Source organism: Nannospalax galili, unplaced genomic scaffold, assembly GCF_000622305.1.
Source record: "Nannospalax galili isolate Female #2095 unplaced genomic scaffold, S.galili_v1.0 scaffold382, whole genome shotgun sequence".
NCBI classification, from domain to species: Eukaryota; Metazoa; Chordata; class Mammalia; order Rodentia; family Spalacidae; genus Nannospalax; species Nannospalax galili.
The window spans coordinates 135158-154520 of NW_008348685.1; the positions used below are offsets into that span (position 1 = coordinate 135158).

Consider the following 19363-nt stretch of genomic DNA (forward strand, 5'->3'; position numbering starts at 1 on the left):
ATCTATAATAAGGCCTACAGAGTCTAATTTGTGTCTCCAAATGTCCCTCAGTGTGGCTCTACCCACTGGAGCCTGGTTAACCTACCAGGAGTCTCATTCTTGAAAGAGACTATTTGCCTCTCCCCATAGCCATCTGTTACCACAATTTCCTTAGGTGGGGTTGGAGCTTCTTACCCACTTTCTCGTGTTTATGTTGAGACTTTGCCTGGTTTGAGCTTGCATGGAATCTGTACACACTGTCACCATTGTTGTGGGTTCATATGAGTAACTGACAAGCGACACCTGTTTCCTTGTGGTCATCTGCCACCTCTGGCTCTTATGTCTCTTCCACAGTGATCCCTGAGCCTTGGGAGGTAGGAGTTTGATACAGATGTCCTATTCAGGGATAAACTTTCTGCAGTCAGTTGTGTGTTTCTGTGTTAATCACCATCTGTTGCATAATGAAACGTCTCTGGTGAAAGATGAGACATGCATTAATCCATGGGTATGACAAGCCATTAAGAGTCAGTTTAATATGATAACTACTCAATAGGAAACTAGTATTAGGTTCTCCCCTATGTTCTGTGACCTGTTTACCCTCAGGTTCCTAAGCCTGATATCAATGTCAGGTATGGCCTCCATCCTAGGAAGTAGACCTTAAGTCCAGTTAAAGAGTGGTTGGTTACTCCCATTCTGTTTGTGTCACTGTTGCATTGATAGGCATATCTTGCCAGATCAGTTGTTATCGTAGTTCACAGGATTCACAGCTGAGTAAGGTTGATGATTATCTTTTCCTTTCAGTAGCTTGCACAGTAACTTCCAGCACTATGGATGCTAGCCAGTAGAAATGAAGTCAGCACCAGTTTGATTTTTCCTTGTTTGTTCTATAGCTCATGTATGTAGAGTCTTCAGCAATAGGGCCCTACCATCCAGTTCTGGTGGGAAACCAAGAGCAGAGGCAATGGCCAGTATTGTTTGAGGGTCAGTGGGATTCCTGGTCAACAGCTTCTAGACAGGGAGTCCATTCTTGGCATTGAGGTGTTTTTTTAGCTTCTGATGTCTATAATGGGCAATGTCTCCATTTTATGATAACTCCTGATAACTCCTTTTAATCTCTTTTTTGTGATGTGTACATATACACTTTAAGAAACTTCTGTAGTGGTAGGTTTCCATATAGCTTTTTCTAAAGGCCTTTAGGATTATTTATCCTTCCCAATATGCCCTCCTCTGCCCTGCCCTCCCATTCCCCACCCCATTTAACCCTTCCTAGTCCAATGTCCCCCTTTCTCCATCATATCACTACATTCTAGCCCTTCTCAGGAAGCCTCCTCCTACCCAATGGCTATTGAATAATCATCCTGAGTGAAGTAACCCAGACACGGAAAGACAAACATCACATGTTCTCTCTCATAGCTAGAGGCTAGCTTTGAGATCTTAGATATGGATGCTTCACTTTGAAAATTCAGAGAGGTCAAGAAACTAATGTCAGGATCACTTTTTAAAAAAGATTTATTTGGGGACTGAAGAAATAGCTCAGCGGTTAAGAGCACTGGCTGCTCTTGCAGAGGACGTAAGTTCAGTTCCCAACACCCACATGGTGGCTAACAACCATGTATAACTCCAATTCTAAGCAATTTGGTGCCCTCTTCTGGCTTCTATGAGAACTCCATGAACACTGTGTGTGTGTGTGTGTGTGTGTATACTAATACACATAAAACACTCATACACATAAAAAAGACAGCCAGGCATGGTGGCACATGCCTTTAATCCCAGCACTCGGGAGGGAGAGGAAGGCGAATCTCTGTGAGTTCAAGACCAGCCTGGTCTACATAGTGAGTCCCAGGCCAGCTGGGGCTACAGGGAGACCCTGTCTCAAAAAGACCAAAAAAAAAAAAAAATTACACAAAAGATAATTATTTTATTTTTATTTGTGTGTGTGTATAGGTGCCCATGGAGACCAGAAGAGGGTGTCAGATCCCCTGGAACTATAGTTATAGGCAGTTGCAAGTCACCCGGTGTTATTGCTGGGAGCAGAACCTGACTCTTCTGCAGGAGCACCAAGCATGGCTAACCACTGAGCCATCTCTCTATTCTGTCTCAGAATACCTTCTCTTGCCTCCACACCCTCAGTCCTTTCTTCCTAGTGCTTTCTTCTTCTGGCCTTCTGCATAGCCCAGGAGAGGGGTTGGAAGAGCTCTCCCGGGAGCCCAAAGTCTCATAGTTATATCATCATTTTGTGGTGATTTCTTGGCCATTTTTAGAAATTGGTCTTGAGGTACTTGATTTGTCCCTTTCTAACTCACAGTTTTCTAGAAATTGAGATGTAGATGATAGTGGTGCTTGCATCTGAGGGCTGTTAAGGGAGGAAATGCTTGAGAAAAAGGCCCAGTGTCTAATTATTGGCTGGTAAAATAACAGTTATTGTGAAGGAGTCCCACTTCCCCACATCTCTGCTGTGGTTCCTATTCACAGCCCACCTTTTTGAGTCAATGAACCAGAGTACTAACGGGCCATTTACACCGTCTCTTCCTTAGCTTGTTATTTTTACTATATATATGGATTTTTTTTAAAACTGCTAATCACACTAGGGAAACATCAGATTAGTGATAAAATTATAAACATTTGGAAGGTTTCAAAAGCTTTTAAAACCTTATAGTATTAATTCAGTGCTGTTGGAGTGAGTGTGATGTTTGAAAGCTTTCACACACTCCTTTCTAGGCCGGTCTGCAGAACTTTTAGTCACTGCCTTGATTGCTGTGGGAACATCTGTAGCCTCATGTGGCCTCTCAATTGCTTTGCCCTTTTTATATTACTCAGTCTGTGGAGTTCCACTCCACAACCGAAGGGTAAAAGCCAAGTCATGGCTGAAAAAGACCTGCCATTTGGTTTTTCCATTCAAGCATTTCTGGGTTTCTGTGTATTTGTAAGGCAATTCCATGGACATACATCTTAGTTCAATGGTCTCCTGCAGTTTCAAGGTGTTTGGTCCTTATTGAAAGAAGCTATGCCCAGGAAGGTGGTCTCACCTCCACTCTGTCTACACGAAACCAAGTTTAGACAGATTGATAGAGATCTGGAACTTCCAGCCAAGTGTGAGGGATCTTAATTTTAGTTTTAGGTCTAATACCTGAGTGCAAGATGAGGGGTAGAAAGAAATACTGGTTTTGGAATAAACGGAAGCTGAGGCTCAGCAAACAGTGAGCTGAGAGGGATCTTGCAATGAGTTTGGAAGCGAACATAGCAGAGCCATTTTTCCTGTTCCCAAGAAGGGCTGACCTTTTTAATTAAAAAATTAGTGTATGTGTACATATGTGTGTATGTGCCATGCATGTGTTCCTGTGTGTGCGGGTGAATGTGCACGTGAGTGTGTGTACAAGTGGAAGCCAGATGCCAGCCTGTGTTCAGATGTCATCCTAAAGCACATCATCCATCTCTCTTTGAAGCAGGGTCTCTCATGGGCCTAGAGCTTACCAATTAAATGGACTGTTGGCCAGTGAGCCCCAGTACTAGGGTTATAAGAGCATGCCACTACACCTATCATTTTACATGGATGCTGGTGATTGAGCTAAGGTCCCTATGCTTACAAAGCAAGTGCTTTACAGACTGATCTGTGTCCCCAGACCCTAAGACATAATTCTTAAAGTTTAAATTTATTTTTCTCTCAGTCTCTAAATGGATCATTATACTATTGTGAGCATACTATGTCAGAACTATAGATGGTCAGATTTGTGTCTTTCCATAATGTCAGAATTATCAGATGACAAATTCACAAGATACTTGTTTTGTTGGCTATAATTGGTCAAGTAGACCTGATTTCCCAGACAGCTGGCTGCTCATAACTTTTTTTATTATAATCTTAACTTTCAAACATGTTACACATCACAAAATAAATAGATCTACATATGTCTATATGAAGGCTACAGAACGGCTACAAGAGGGTTAAGAAGACAGCAGCAACAAAATTCAAGGAGTTCCAAGAGACCTTCCTGGAAAGATGTAAAGAGAGTCTCTGAAGAACTAAGATAACCCTACTGGAGATCTGCTAGAGGCGCCACTGCAGTCAAATTACAGGGCTGAGTTGAGCTGCAGAGGGAGATGCAGGACCATGGGGGCCACAGAGGCAAAGGGCAGGCCCAGGCCCAGAAGGATGAATGGACATTGAGAGATAACATTGAGTAGGCTGTGTCAACAGTGGAGACCAAGCAGAGATGACAACCATGGGATGGGGAGTGTTTGTTGGTCCCCTGACACATACCCTAAGCAGTCATGATAGGTTAGTGCGGGCCACCACCACTGAAGTGTAAAATGTCCTCTTTATGGGGTCCAGGTAAGGGTGCTATAAGCTATCCTGAGTCTGGTATGTTAATAGTTTCCAAACCTGTTTTTTCTGATCCAATCTTTTATCCTGTCGCCCGAGTTCTCTTCGGGTCCCGTGCTCCTGACGCAGGTAGGCAAACCACATAACACATCTTTTCTGAATTTTGCAGTTTTGTACCTTTGAGGGGGAGGGGAGTGACTTACAAAGAAATGAATACCCGACACCAGGCACCCAGCTTCCTCTGCTTGGGGCTGGACCAGCTGTTCCGGATCGCTTTTGCCCACGATCTGCCTCATCTCACATCCCCGCAAGCCCACCTGCCCCACAGAGTCCCATGGGGTCCTTGAGAGTCCCCCGGCACCCCATGGGTCCAGGGCAGGTTGGCTGGCCTGCTCTCTGTTCCGTGCTTCCCAGAATGGCACCAATTACTCCTCTTTTTGTTCCAATCTGCCCCCACGCTAGGCTCCACCCTTCTTCCCAGGGTGCCCTGTGCTCGCCCATGGCTCTTCAGAGGAAGTCCAGGGAGGAATAAATCGTTTTCAGGCTGCAATGCCTTTGTGCTTATATGGGTCTAACCTATACTGATAAGTTTGCAGTTGAATATACATTACTCTTTTTGCTTTTAGGGATAATTTATAAGTCTTTGCCTCAAAGGTGGTGGTGCTTACAAGCACAGTGAGGTACAGAGTCCCGCTGCCTCTGTGTTGCAAGATTGAGTCAAATGCTCTTCATAAGATGAAGCCTCTCAGGGTATGACACGGGCTGAAAAAAACACTGCTTTACACAATATGGAATAACTTTGAGCAGGGCACAGCTCGATCTCAACACATGCCTGGCACCAGCTGAAGTCAAAGCCTATGTTCTCCAATAGGAGAACTTTGATGTCAGTCTAGTAAAACTGGAAACAGGAACACTGCTCTGGTGATAGGACCCTTTCCTCTGCTAGTGAATCTTACAGTTGCCTCTTCCTGGCTCTAGAGACCAGAAACTGGTAGAATGGAGTAAGGGTGTTTTAGGAACTATTTTTTCTTCTATTGCTGTATCTTTCTCTGCAAAGTCAGCCGCAGTCACTGCCCAAAGCCAGCTTGTCTTTCCTTAAGGTCAAAGGCCTCTCAGAGGAAAGTATGTTTAGAGATGGAATTTCATATCTTCATCACTCGGTTTAGACACATGGAAATGGGTCGTGGTATCTTCAGTTGCTATTCCATAAACTGCAAATGACATATGACATCATGTCCTTTTTTAATTTTTAATAACTCACTGAGTTTAATTTGAGCTGCCCATATGTGATTCAGTACAGGACTATTCACTGGAATATAGTCAACCTAGCAGGGACCACTGTCCTAAAGAAAACTGATGCTTCCTCCCCCAGCAGCCATCAACTGTCAACAGCTCCTCAGCTAGAGTGAGGGCTTCTACACCACATCCCCATCCATGCTGGGATATTGACTAGCTTGATCTCATGCAAGTCTTGTGTAGACAACCACAGTTTCTGTAAGTTCATGAGTACAACAGTCTTGTCATGTCCTCCTTGATCCCTGGCTCTTGCAAATCTTTCTATCCCCTCTTCAGTGCTGTTCCAGGAGCCTTACAGGGAGAGGGCCTGATATTGATGTTCCATGTGTGGCTGAGCAAGGAGATATTTTGAAAACAACACCAGCCCTGGTTCCATGAATGTGGTTAGGAATCACAGCGCACTATCACATACTCTTCTTATTTTCAAAGAAGGTAACTGAAGTTCAGATGTATGGTAAAAGTTTAAGGAATGGGTGTATATCGAATTTGATGTTTCTGAGGCCTTAGGTGACCAAGGATATAAAGAGATTGCAGGAAAGACTGCCATTCTCAGTAAAAGTTCAGCAGAGTGAACAGAAAAATGCGAAGACAGGAAGTAAGCACGGTTTTACTTAGAAATGCTAGTTTTAAGAAGAAAGACTTTGGACATAGTTGGTTCCAAAGTTTTTTATGAGGCATTAGCAAATTTGCTTTATCTCTTCAGCACAGTGCTCAATCTATTGGGAACTGACAGGCTGAGGGATCCAGCAAAAGGACAAAAGGATTCTCTTAATACCATTATATCCTGTCACCCCTATAAATGTTTTTTTATTAATAGAGTTGAATGCATGTAATTCTAGCATCTAATAGCTCCCCTTCAACAAAGGTCAACCAAGACCAAAGACAGTTTTCAAGCTTTGAGAATGATGTCTATGGTAGAGCAAAAAGAGAGAGAAAAAAATTGAGATAGTGAAATAGGACAGAGCTGGACGTACGCTGAGTAAGGTGCCCAGGCTGCAAGGCCAAATGTCCCTTGAACATGGATGCAGGGAGAGGCTCTTGGACTCTGGGATAAGACTCCAGTTTCATAAGAGTTAGGGACAATGAAATGAGATCTGTTCTCCCCACTGGGAGCAAGTAGATGATAGAGATACCAATACCTTCTGGTAAATACCTACTGCCTGGACTTGGGGGAATGTGGAGTCTTGTGATATTTGGCATTGCAGTTAAGGGGGATGTAGAATAGGTGTCATTGCTCTACTATTAACTATTGATCTTGTCAGCCATGAAGACTTGGGCTCTGGGGCTCTCAGAGCTTCTGTTCCTTCTCAGTTATCATTCCCCAGGTGGAATGATGGATTGATGGAGTGATGGAATGATGGAGTGATGGAATGATGGAGTGATGGAATGATGGAGTGAGTTTATTCTCTAACCGTCAGGTACGTCCCTGGGTGTACTGTCATCACCTTCAGTGGTAATATTATCAGGATCTCTTTTCCAGAAACTTCACCCACCTAGGTGGCAGATGCCTGCGGTTCCCAGCTAAACAGATCACCTGCTGTCGGGTTCAGTTTGTGGTGCTGATCTTTGCAGAGCCAAGAGTATGTGTGTTCTTGCTACATCTATTAAAGTCCACTGGGCTTGGTGACTGGAGCATCAGCTCTTCAGGGAGACAGACCCTCCTGGCTCTGAGGTCCATTCTATCTCTTCCACCTATGTGACCTTAGCAAGTTGCCTGGTCTACTGAAGGCACTGTAATGTTACAATAATCCTGGTGCCGCCTGAAGAGCATTGTCTAAGGTTTAACTTGGAGACATTTTTTGAGAGGTCTGGGATGTAGAGCTCAAGGGGGCACTGAGATAGATAATCAGAGTTAGAAGTTTCTAGATGAGGCATTAACATCATGAGATAACAGACTGGCAGACAGCATGCTGGGAGCTTCTGCTGTGAAACCTGCCCCCTTCTTTGGAGAAACATACCAAGGGAACACCCAATCCCCTAACATTGCCATGTAGGCCTGATTCCTCTTCAGAGCCCTCTTCCCCATGAAAACAACAGGGAAGGGATTGGAAAAGGGGATGTGTGGTCGCCAGTAGCCACAGGTGGCCCTTTGATACATCCTGTAAATTCATTTGCCCATGTGAGGAATCCAGATACCTGGAAGTATATCCCCTTAGCTTCATAGATGGAGCTCTAAGTAGGCGCCCATCAGGGAGAAGGGGGAAGAAGGAGGGGACGGGAGAAGGACTGCAGGTATGGTAGTCTGAGCAGGAGCAGTCTGGTCTGGATTGTGATGCCTTGAATTGTTGTTTTCAGCTTGTACTAAGTGCTTAGCATACAGTGGCCACTAATTATCATCATTATGAGTGATTCTTAAGGCTTTTTGGTGTGACCGTTCCACCTCTCTGAGTCAGGATGTACTGAGTGAGCTGGTGTAAGCCAAGCAGAATTCCAGCTCACCGTAGAGAGGTATCCAGTAGGGAAGGGCGAGGACCTGTGATTTCAGTCATGGCTACTGGTATGAGAGCTGGTGGAGACTGCATGGTAAACTGTCGATACTGTGGTATCTCAGGAGCAGTATGAGGTCAAGACAATTTTCCACCCTGAAGTGGCCCTGGATAATGATGCTCTAGAGAACTGTTAGCTTCTGTCTACTGTTTGGGAGAAACAGAACGAAGCTAATGCCCCCCTCTCACCCTCAGTCAATCTGGGAACCAGTGCATTTGGCTCTTTGGTCTCTTTCAAAGTAAGTGGACTTCTGCCCTTAGAGCTGGGGACAGCTGTGCCATGTATGTGGCTTGGTGGGTTTACTCATTTCAGCATAGAATGCCCCCTTTTTTTGCTCATTCAGTGTACAAAAAATAAATGTACAGGTTTCTAGTATTTAGAAATCATGTGAATTCAATAAATGAGTGCTTCAACTTTCAAAAGTGTTCTGAAACTCCATAAATCTGAATTCTTGGCAGAAGGTTACAAATACTGGTTCTATATGATTCCCTCATTAGTCACTACCATGAGTACTCAAGGAAATGAACCTTCCTAGTTTCCAACTTCTCTCTTGACAAAAGAGAAAATCAGGTAAGGAAAAGAAAAGCAAGGAAAATAGAGAATTGGAGAAGGTGATTTAGAATTCCTTCCGATTCTAAAATACTCCGACTGTGACTTGCACATTTGCTGCCCTTGAATTTTTGACAACCATACCACCGGTGATCCACAGGGTGGCAGCCCAAGCCAGAGGCTGCCCCGAAAGAAAACCATCTTGTCTGAGGTTTGCAGCTGTTACTTTTTAAATTTTAGCATTGCTTTAAGAGTGGATCATTGATTTGACTTATTTCAGAACTAATTTTGTTCTGGAAGTAGAGGCAGAGGAGCCCCAGTGTGTACGAATTCAAGGATGACTCAGCATATGCAATCTGAACTTTAAAATGTGGCCACTGAGTTGATAAAGTTCTGCTCCTGCTGGTGAGTTCTGGCCTGAGGCCATCTCATTAGAATTCTGTTTTCAAGTAGGTTTTTAATACACTCGTTTTCTTTTCTGTCAAAGTGGTTATGATTCAAGGTGTTTTTGTTTTTGCTGAGTCATTCAACCTTGAGTTTAAATTTTCCTTTTATTGTCTATGTTACCTTAAGTGAGCAACTTTGCCTCTTTCAGCCTCAGTGGACATGTCTGGAAAGGGGGTTTGGGAAACATCACATGTAACGATTGACATGAAGTGTTCACTCCTGTGTTAGGCATATAGCAAATGCTCAAAAAACTAACTCTGAGAGAGAGAGTCTTTAGTTATTTTAAAGCAAATTTTGGCTAATGGAGTGGGAGCTGGGTTCAGATTTAAAGTGGATTCTTAAAGCTCTTGTAATGTAAAATTTATATAACAATTCAGGATTGCACAGGGTACCTGGGTTAGACAGGATGAACTAGTGGGTTCTAGTTTCTCGCTTTAGCCAGAGTCATGTCAAAACAGAAGTCCTTCATCACACTTGAGTTTGAGTAGAAGGCTCCTAAGAGAAAAACGTGCCCAGAGACAATACATTGAGCTTCTCAGTGCCTCAGGGGCATTTTGCACTGCTGTACAGAACCATCCTCTGAGCCAAACAGCCACCATCTTCCTGAGCTTAGGTGCTTTCTTTGTGGGTGCTCAAGATTTCTTCTTGTCTTTAGACTTAGAGTATACCCCAAATCTAGGGTGATTTTATCTCAAGATTCCTAATGAACTACACTGGCAAAGAAAGGTGCTGATTTTCTTCAACTTTTCTTTAAAAAAGTTAATACTTTGAATTTTGTCACATAATAATTCTTCATATCTACAGAGTACACTGCAGTATTTCAATACATGTATACAATGTATAATGATCAACTCAAGATAATTGCCATATCCATCACCTGTGACAGTTAACTTTTGTTTTGTGGGAGTATTGGGGACATTTTCAATACTAATAGTTACTTTGAAGTCCTCAATCAATCACTACCTGTTATAGTTATTCTATTGCTGGATACTGAGACATAGAATATTAGAATTAATTTTCCATCTGAGTGCATCTAGGTTCCTTCTCTTTCCTATACCTTTCTCAGCCTCAGTGGTCAGGGGGCAGGGCAGGGAAGCCACAGTTATGCCCTCGGCTTCTATGAAATCAACTTTTTAGCTTCCACATATGAACAAAAACATGTGGTATTTGATTTTGAGTTTGTGCTTGATTATTTCACTGAATATAATGTCTTCCAGTCTCAAGCATGTTACAAATGATAGATTTCATACTTTTTGTTAGCTGAATAATATTCATACACACATATATATATATTTGCATTTTCTCTATCCATTCATCTGTGTATAGACACCTTGGTGGATTCTTTATCTTGGCTATTACAGGAGTACAGGTAACTATGTGGTATACTGATTATATTTTCTTTGGATGGTTATATCCTGTAGTGAGATTGCTAGATCATATGATAGTTCTGTATTTTGTCTTTAAGGAACCTCTATACTATTTTCTATAATGGCCACACTAATTTACATTCCCATCAATATTGTATAAGAGTTCCTCTTTCTCTGAGTCCTGCTTTCCTCAATCTCTTTGATTTCAGCTGGAGTGGGGTAGGATCTTATTGAGGCCTAGATCCATGTTTTCCTGATGAGCGATGAGCATTTTTCTATATTTTATTTATTATTTTTATTTTTATATGTATGAGTGTTATGTCTGCATGTGTGTAAGTGCACCTATATCGTGCAATGCCTGTGGAGACTAGAAGAAGGCATTGGATCCCCTGAAACTGGAGTTATGGATGGTTGTTATCTGCCATGTGGGTGCTGGGAATGAAACCCGGGTCCTTCACACGAGGAGCCAGTGCTCTTGACCACTGAGCCACCCCTCCAGTCCCATGATGAGCATTTTTCATTTACTTGTGGCCACTCATAGAATCTCCTGTATTTTCCCTGAATTTTTTCTAGAAATTTGATATTTTCAGTTCTTTCATTTGAATCTTCTGTTGAACGTGAGTTGATATTTGAGTATAGTAAGAAAGAGATAAAACTCTTTTTGTTGAAAGCTATAATTTGAGGTTCTAGGTGAGTATGATCTGGGAGTGTTCTGTTCATCTACACTACTCTGCTACCATTCCCTTCTTGCAAAATTACTTTGCTAGCAAGTTTTGGGAATCTCCTGTGTTTGTGTGATGTACTTGTATGGAGCCCACAGCCTTGAGACCCAATGGCCTGAGAACAGACAGCCTGGAAACAAGCAGTCTTAGTGGGTCTGTCCGCCATCTGTAATGGCCAGCTTGGCTACATTTTACAGGGAAGAAAATCATCAGCCATTGTTTCCTATAGCTGTTCCTCTTCTGTGCACAGCACTGTAGCCTTTGGAGAATGTCCCATTGGGCCTCTGACATTTAATGGAAGAGGGGGGAAAAAAAGTATTGTTGGGTATCATGCCACCATGTTCATGTTTGCAAAATATCTCTTGTGTTAGACCATTCCAATTTAAAAGAGATTAGCTTTGATAAAGCTGACCCAGGCTGGCTTTCTGTGTGATGGCCTCAATTTAAAACTGATCCATCAGAAATGATTACAATACAACAAGACAAGGGTCTGAGTTTTAAATTCTTGCTTGCAGTTTCCAGACGTGCAAGAGAATAGCAGGAAAACAACAGTAGCTTAGTTGTAGGGTATGAAAAACACACTGACCCTTCTCTTTGGATTTTATGCTCTTGGGCATTTAACAAGCCAGTTTCCCTGAAGAACAAATAAGCTCTCTAGTATGAGCCCCACAAAACCCATCAGCCTTCTCCTGCCTTAGTGCTCAAAAGTGAGGGAGAAGAATTTAGTGATCAACTTCAGTAATTATTAGCCTGAATATTTGCAATGTTCAAACCTCCTCCTGTGTTTTTTATGTGCTGTGTATATCTGTGCTGCATGTGATGCATGCACATGAATGTGCAGTATACCCACCTGTGCTCATACATTGTGGTGGTCAGAGAATGACTTCAAGTGTCTTCTTCCATAGCTGTCTGACCTGCTGCCTTGGCAGAGGGCCTCTGACTGGACCAGTAGCTCACTGACTGTGCCAGCATGGCAGGTTGGTCAGCTAGCTCACAGATCCACCTCTCTCCAACCCCTAGTGCTGGGGTTACAGAAAAGTATTGCCATGCCCAGCTCTTTACATGGGTGCTGGGAATTTGAATTAGGTCCTTATGCTTAAAGAGCAAGTGCTCCTATCAACTCCCCAGCCCTCTGTGTTTTTAATATTTTTTTAATTTTATGCATGTGAATGTTTTGCCTACATGTTTGTAAGTGCACCACCTGCGTGCAGTGCCCAGGGAGGCCAGAGGAGGGCGTTGGATTCCCTGGAACTTGAGTTACAGATGTTTTCTAGTTGCCATGTAGATGCTGGGACCCAAATCCAAGTCCTCTGCAAAAACGTCCAGTGTTCTTAGCTGCTGAGCCGTCTCTCCAGCCCCCTACTCCTGTGAATTTTTATGTGCTATTTGTATTATATAGTCTTACTGTGAATATTGTATGCTCTTCTTGGATGCTTTTTCTCTGTCCTAGCTTCAGGCACTGCTCTTTTATGTTCCCCTATTGGTCTCTTCTGTTCTCATTTCTTCTACTTCCTCTGCCCATCTCCTAATACTGATATTTCTCAGGATTCCCCATTTTCTCACTAGATATACACTTTGATGATTTTCAGCTCCTCCCTGGATACTGATGATTCCCAAGTCAGTATCTTCAACTGCACCGCTTTCACAAAGTTGACTCAGATTCAAATAGATCCACTGCTTCATGGCACAGCAGGGTGTGTGCACATCCCTGGCATGTTAAGCCCAGTGCCTCCAACTAGGCTTATCACCTGTCTCCCTGAGACTTGTACCTCTGTTCTTTCCTTTTACCTGTCCTTGCCAGTTTTATGTCTCCAGTGAGAACTTGGAGTTACCTAAGGCTCTTATCTCTCTTCAGCTATGTAGTTAATGCCCATATTCTATTGCCTCTAACCCCTCCAAGCATTTCTGATATCTGTCTCCTCCCTGTTATGTCTACCATCTCTGAAATGCAGACTCAGAATCACATGAGAACCCTTCTCTGGGCTGTTCCCTTATTGCTGTAATGGGACCCCATCAGACATAAACATTCTTGGGCTTTTAATGGCTTGAGAGCCTAGTAGACTCTTAACAGAGTGAAACGAAGGCCCTCTATAGCTGCTTCTGGTGTGGGCTTGGCCATCCCTGGCCACTCCTCTCTGTCCCATTCCATTTTCACAGCTGCATGCCATTTGGCACAGGCACTATTCTGTTTTATGTCCCCATAACTTGACTGATGTGTTCCATTTACCTGAAACACCCTGTGGCCATGCCTTGTCTGGATAGTTCTTACAAGACCTCTGCTTAGGTGTTAATTCAACAGACATTTATTGAGAAGTAAGTAGTGCCAGGTAGTACGGAACAGGCAGACAGGGACTCTGTGCTTGTGGAGTTCATTCCCATAGACATTTTGCTGATCTTCGATCCTTAGTCTGAGTGCCCACCCCCCACCGCTCACCCTCCCCAGCAGCCTGTGTACACCTCATCACTGCTCTTATTCTGGTAGGCAAAAACAAGCCTTTTGGTCTTGCTTCCTTGATTTATTGTCAATGAGGGTTGTAGGTGCTGTCCTGCAGTCGTCTTAGTATGTGTGTGTGTGTGTGTGCCTAGAGAATGCTTAGTATTTGATGGATTGTCAGCAAGCTTCACTTCTAACTGAGCTATCGGTTATGAATTATGAGTTTCAGCTTAAACTTTGCCTTCTTGCAGATGCTTTCTCGGCCCCTCAGAGCAGTCTGCATCCTCATGATTCACCCCGTGACATTCAGTACTCTTGCTTCACAGGGTGATGCACAGATGTAATTTTTTTCAATCATGGATGTTACAGTCATACATTGCTTAATAATAACAATCCTAAGGGGATACTATTATGAGAACATTGTATAATGGAATTAGAGATACCTAAATAAGGTAGACTACTGCAGATCTTGGCTGCATAGCTACATGGAGTGTGTGTGTATGTGTGTGTGTGTGTGTGTGTGTGTGTAGTATGTATATATATATATGCATGGCTGCATGTTTACTTGTGTATATACACATATGGAAGCCAGAGATTGACACTGGGTATCTTCTCGATTGCTTTAGTTACTGAAGCAGGGTCTCTTATTGAAACCAGAGCTTGCTAATTCGCTAATCTAGCTGGTTAGTTTTCATATATATCTCTGTATGGTACAACATATGATATATGTATACATATATAGTATATATGTGAACATACACATTCACTACACAGTATAGTCTACTGCTTCCAGCCTATAATTAAAACAAAAATGGGCTGGGGAGACAGCTCAGCGGTTAAGGGCACTGGCTGCTCTTGTAGAAGACCCAGGTTCAGTTCCTAGCACCCACAGGGAAGCTCCCAATGGTCCATAACTCCAGTTTCTGGGTATCCAATGTCCTCTTCTGACCTTTGCAGGCATTGCATGACATGGGTGGGCTTACACGCATGTAGGCAATATGCTCATATACATAAAAACAAATAAAATATTCTGAAAAGCAAAAATCAGAGATAAAATAAAGCACAAGAAAATGATTGAGCAAAAAGACCTGATAAGCACAAGATGTCTGAGGTCACTTCTGGAGTCACAGACTGTGAGAGTGTGTTGTATTACGGAAATGTTTCATTATAAGTAGAAAGCCTATATGCTAAACAACAAAAGGTATAACCCAGTGAGCAAGCAGACCATCATCTGTTACCAGGGACCTGACTGCCTTTACTGTATGTTCATGCAGTTGGCAGCAGAATAGGTCAGCTTACAGCAGCATCATTGCAGGCCTCTGAGTAATGCATTTTTCAGTGGCATTCCTGTGGCCAGGACATATGACATGAGAGAAAACTTTTGGCTCCATGATAAGTTCATGGTGCCATTGTTGGGTATGGGATTCATCATTGACTAAAATAGTATTGTATGATCTTTTAAATAGGATGGGTTTATTTATTTATTTATTATTTATTTATTACCCATTTATTTGCATTATTTGTAAATTCCAAGAGCTCTAAGCTATAGCTAGCAGAGTGGGTGACCTGTAATAAGTTCCCAGTAAGTATTTGCTAACTGAAAGACTGGCAGCTTTTCTTGGTGGATAAAAATCTTAGATGCATTGCTGGAACCTATAGAAAAATTAGAGCCAGAGCTGGTGAGATGGCTCAGCAGTCAGTAAAGGCACTTCCTGTCGAACTTGATGTCTTGAGTTGGATCCCTGGGACCTACATGGTAAAAGGGGAGAACTGACTCCTGCAAGTTGTTCTCTGACCTCCACACATGCACCATGCCCCCCAAGAGCCCAAACACACACACACACACACACACACACACACACACACACACACACTGACCTCCACACATGTACCATGGCCCCCAAGAGCCCACACCCACACCCACACCCACACCCACACACACACACACACACACTCACAAATGTAAATGAAAATGTGATTTAGAAACTGAAGAGATGGCTCAGCCATCAAGAGTACTTGCTCTTCTTGCAAAAGACTTGCAGAAGTGAGGCCCACATGGCAGCTAACAATCAACGGTTCCTAATGCCATTTCCAGGCAAGACATTTAATGCCCTTCCCTGGCCTCTGCAGGTCTTACACACACAGGCGCACTTATATGCATGCAGTCAAAACACTTATACACATAAAATAAGAATAAATTACTTAGTTAAACTTTTAAAAAGAATTAAAGCATCAGCTGGCTTACCGGGTAGCCTTGGCATATCTATTTCAGGGGTAATTTCTTTGTTCATTCACAGGAAGTTTAACCATTTTCTTGTCCTTGCCTTCCTAGTATCCAAGATGACAGAGCATGTGAAGACCGGAAATGGATCAAATCAGGTAAAAGACCTGAGAACTATCAGGAGCATTTGATTTAGATTTTCAAAAATTCCCAGTTAGAGGTTTGCATCAATGAGCCAAGGAGAACAGAATATTGCTAAACAATGGGCCAGGGAGAAGAGAATATTGCTACACAGCAAAATGCTTTGCAGCTGTTTACAAAATGGCCAATGCTCCATAGACTTGAACTCTCGGCAGGAATAATATCGATCATTGCTTCTGAATGCACAGATACTTCGAAAAAAAGAAAAAAGGAAAAAAAATATGAGAACAAAATCATTACATGTCCGGTCCCTTCTGTGGGGCCCAGGACTATTGATGTAATCGCAGTGCCAACACCTGCTTCCACTACTGTTCTTGTTTCCCGCGGGTTCCCCTCATTGATGATCATTGCAAAAATGACCCAAGTAACTTCAAGTAAAAACCTGAGGCTTTACAGGTGTCTGTGAAGGCAAATTGTCCCTCCTCAGGAACAGTCTGCTGCCCTGTCCTTGCTGCTGTCTCCAGCTGACCCTGGGCTTCTGTGTGCTAGGAAATTCAACAGGAGGGGAGGAATGAAACAGTGTGGCTGGTCAAAAGGAAGTGGGTGTACCCCTACAAGATGCTTTTTTATTTTATTCTTTTGAGGCAAGGTCTCATTATATAGCCTGTATTAGTTACTTTTTTGTTGCTGTGATAAAACACTGACCAAAGTAACTTAAACAGAAAGTCAAGAGCTCACATCTCCAAGCAGGTACCAGAGGCAGAGAGTGATTAGAAATTCAACAAGGCTCAAGAACTTTCAAAGTCTAACCCAGTGATGTGCTTCCTCCAGCATGGCCACACCTCCTAAAGCCTCCCAAAACAACATCACAAGCTGGGGACAGAATGTCCAAATACTTGAGCCTGGGGAGTACATTCTCATTGAAACCACCACAGAGCCCCAGCTGGCCTGTACCTCACTATGTAGACCATCCCAGGCTGATCTTGATCTCACAGTGATCTGCCTGCCTCTGCCTCCTGAATGCTGAGATTAAAGACACGCACCACCATGCCTGGCCCACAAGATACTTTAATGCCTGGCTTATAACATCGAATATTTTTTGTATCAAGTACCCTTTAAGTTTCTAAAAGTTAAAATTAAGGTATTTTTTAAAATATATCAATTCATTTAAGACTGAAGATAGAAAACTCATTACATACTCATGTGAATAGCATATGCTTTGCAGCAACTGGCTACATCTTTTAAATGAAAATAAAATTCCTGGGGAAAATGGTACTCATAGTTTTGCAAATCTGGCTTAATTGGAGTGTTTAGTTAGTGTAATGGCCAATGCGAATTATCAACTGGAGAGTATTTAGAATCTCCTGGGAGACAGTTCTCTTGTATGCCGGAAGGTGATTATCTTGATGGTGCCCACTGCGGGTGGCACCATCCCCTGTCTAGGTTCCTGGACTGTAAGTGGAGAAAGGGAGCTGAGCAGCAGTATGCATTTCATTACTGTTCTCTGCTTCCTGATTGTGGATGCGATGTGACCAACTGTTTCAGGCGCCTGCAATGACTTCTCCACCTTGAACTGTGAGCCAGTAAGAATCCTTTGAACTTCTCCCTGAAGTTGCTTTGTAACAGTATTTTATCATAGCACCATCAAAAGAAACTAAGACAGTTACCTTTTTTGTTGTTGCTCTGCCAAATAACCAAGAGAAACAACTTACAGGATGGATATTATTTTGTCAAGGTTTTAGAGATTTCAGTTCTTCATGGCAGAGAGTGCATGGTAGGCAGAGCTTCTCACATCATACTGGCCAGGAAGCAGAGAGAAAAAAATGGAGGAAGAGGAGGAGAGGGAAAGTAGAGGAGGAGGAGAGAGAGAACGCCTCCATTCCTGCTTTTTCCTTTTCCCCTCTTCTGTTCTGTCCTGCGCCCCAGCCCAGACAATGCTGCCCACAATGGACAGTTCCCCCCACTTAGTTAATACTGTTTAGAAACATTCTCACAGGCACACCCAGAGTGTGGGTCTCTCCGTCCCCTCGCGGGCCATTGGCCACCGACCCACGAGAACAAAGGGAGCAGAAGCAAAGAACCAGTTCAGGACAGCCAGTGAGCACAAAGGAAGAAAGCCCTTCCGGGGAGGCAGATTCAGTGACACAGCTCCATTTATTCAGTGGGGGTCAGGGAAATGGTTCAGGACAGCCAGTGAGCACAAAGGAAGAAAGCCCTTCTGGGGAGGCAGATTCAGTGACACAGCTCCATTTATTCAGTGGGGTCAGGGAAAATATAGTATGGACATAGCAGCCAAAGCTTCAACTGATATGTGCTCATAGTGTGCTTTATTTACATGTGGTAGGGGGATCTTATCATCTGGTTATAGGGCAATGCCTAATTATCATATAGAAAAAACTGGGGTAGTTTTATTGCAGGTAACTATGCCAAAGGTCATGTTCTGAATAAGGTCAGGCATCCCTGCTTGGAGGCACTTTCCAGGTAAGTCAGACAGGAAGCCCCTGCTGAGAAAGGAGCTGACCTTAACAGCAGGGTTCCCCAACATCTCCCCCTGTTTTGTTTTATAAATGGAGAAGTGTCATCACAAGCTTTAAGAACCAACTCATCTATCCTGGGAGAATCGGCTGACCATGACCTGATTGGTAATAATTTTAACAATGGTAGTAATTTGTGAGAAACTGTATGAAACAGGGAGCAAGCATCAAAATAATATAATCAGGGGCTATTGGTATTGTAACATTCCCCCTCTGAAGAGGTAACCCCAAAATCTTTTTGGGATAAGAGCTCACAAATACTTTTAATGTTTTTGGCTTTTGGGACAGAGTACTTTGCTAAAAGGCCCAAGGACATTTTGACTTTTAGCCAAGAAAGAAAATGGCTATTTTTTTGGGGGGGGGGTCTTTTTACCCTAGCTGCCTAGCCAATTTTTGTCTCCTATTTTTATTATACCACCCTCTGAAGAGGCTTACCCAAATTGCCAATAGGGAATTGGGAGGCAGACTGCTCTGGCTTCTTCCATGCTGAACAGGGACACAGGGTGAGGCAATTGGGGTACCCCCTTCAGTGGGTCTATCTAAAAGACTCCCAAATTACATAACTCTTAACTATAGGGGGAAAAGAAAGGTGTTTGGTGTCTGGGAGATGTGAAAGAAAAGTAAAGGTAAGAGTAGTTAGTATTACAATTTTTAGGCAGGGAACTAGAAATCCATTGGAATTTTTTGATGAGGGCTCCCAAAAGCATCCATCTAATGGGTTTCTCTTCATTTTTCTTTTGTCTGTTAAGGCTGGAATGATGATTGATGAACTCAGGATTTGTTGTCAGGCACTTTGATAACTGTTGGAGTGGCTAGAATTAGCTCCCTCTTAAATGGCCTCTAGATAGGGAGAGAAAACAAATTTAGC

General features: G+C 43.0%; 1 protein-coding gene across 5 annotated transcripts in view; it reads left to right on the top strand.

The window, feature by feature from the left end:
- Positions 1–19363, top strand: part of LOC103744244 (T-cell immunoglobulin and mucin domain-containing protein 4) — a 44596-nt gene that overhangs the window by 15162 nt on the left and 10071 nt on the right. For all 5 annotated transcript variants that reach the window (XR_003851537.1, XM_017801316.2, XM_017801317.2 and 2 more), the window contains exon 6: positions 15932–15978. Coding sequence is in view for 4 of the 5 variants with exons in the window: in XM_017801316.2 (XP_017656805.1) it covers positions 15932–15978 (47 nt within the window). In the remaining variant the exon portion in view is untranslated. The remainder of the gene's footprint in view (positions 1–15931; positions 15979–19363) is intronic.